Here is a 1,428-nt window from a genome sequence, read left to right on the forward strand (position 1 = left end):
TACAAGAATAACTCCAGAGCATTGGGAAATTTCTCTGACTTTTAACAGGTGTGAATTTGAAATCCTTTCACACCAAAGTTTGGGCTGACAACATTTGGTAAGTTCTGCTTGGTTACGGAAAGTAGTTGATTGGTATTTGTGTTTCGCAGTGTATTCTAGAGGAGGAGAACTATCGATAGTCGGCGCCATCGATAGTTATCGATAGTTTTCAAAAAAACTATCGATAACTAAATGAAAACATTGAAATCCTAGACATGCTATCCGATGAAGCTATTGAAGCAGCCAAAGCACAATTCCTCAGCCAAAATGTGGACCTATCAAATATAATAACTGATGCTTATCTGTATGATGGAATAGACAATCACCCTTTTGTTAAAAAGTTCAACAAGTGTAAAGAATTAGCTCAAGAAATCATTATTGATGAAGATGAGATTATGAGTTTGATACATGGTATTGTCAAAGAAATGGAGACGGATAAAGCAAAGAAATTGTACGTTGGAAATAACGGAGGATACACATTGGGTGTTGAGATTCTGAAAGCTATTGCAGAACAGGTAGGTAACCATATATCCTAATTTGATTGCTAGTTTTTTCCTGGCATGTGGGGGAAAAAGTGATAGAACTCTGCCATGTAATGTGATTGTATGACTGCCAATGTCTCTAGTGATAAGGGTTACTCTCCATGAGACAACAAGCTACCCACTTCCTGACATTTACCTTGCACAGCCTGGGAAACTCCAGCAGCACACAATTACCCAGGTGGTCACCCATCTGGATACCAACTATGCCCAACATTGCTTAACTTCTGTGATCCATTAGGAACTGATAGATTCAATGTGTTATTGGAGAGTAAAATCCCTGTCACTATGAAGCTATGAACCTAATCATTTATTTAGGTAGGTGGTGTTTACAGTTTCCTCTATCAAACTTTTTTTTTTTTTAAGTGCCAAGGGTGGACATCAATAAATTGATCACCAAGGGTGGACATCGATAAATTGATTTTATTTCTTTTTCCAGGCTGATCCAAACCCCAGCAGGAGGTTCAAGAAGAACTTGGAACTCTTAGAACAGCTTGAGCTAGTCATGATTATCTTCTTGAAGAAAATCCTCAATGGTTATCCCGACCTCTTGAATCCAAAGGATGTTCCAGTGTTTTTGAACATCATGGAGAAACATGTCACTCACAAGAGAGGTAAATAATGAATAATTCAAGTCCATCTCTTATCCTTAACAGATAAGGTTTGTTCTTAGAACAGATGATCTTTATTTATTTAATTTTCTAATTGCACCATTCCCACTCTATCACTCTCATCTTCCTTCTTGATCCTCTTATCTCATTGAAATTGATCCACTCTCATTTTTCTCTTATTTGATTCTCTCTCTCATCTCTTTAAATAAAATTCCACCTCTATGGCTGAGTGGTCAAGA

The 1,428-nt window shown here is 37.3% G+C and overlaps 1 protein-coding gene across 1 annotated transcript; it reads left to right on the forward strand.

The window, feature by feature from the left end:
* Positions 1–237: 237 nt before the first annotated feature.
* LOC103522916 lies at positions 238–1,192 on the forward strand (the record flags this gene model as incomplete). Its single annotated transcript, XM_008488000.3, has 2 exons — positions 238–554; positions 1,018–1,192. Coding segments are annotated over exons 1-2 (475 nt in total), but the record flags the coding sequence as incomplete, so codon positions are not given.
* Positions 1,193–1,428: the final 236 nt, after the last annotated feature.

This window comes from Diaphorina citri, unplaced genomic scaffold (assembly GCF_000475195.1).
Source record: "Diaphorina citri unplaced genomic scaffold, Diaci psyllid genome assembly version 1.1 scaffold12804, whole genome shotgun sequence".
Taxonomy (NCBI): Eukaryota; Metazoa; Arthropoda; class Insecta; order Hemiptera; family Psyllidae; genus Diaphorina; species Diaphorina citri.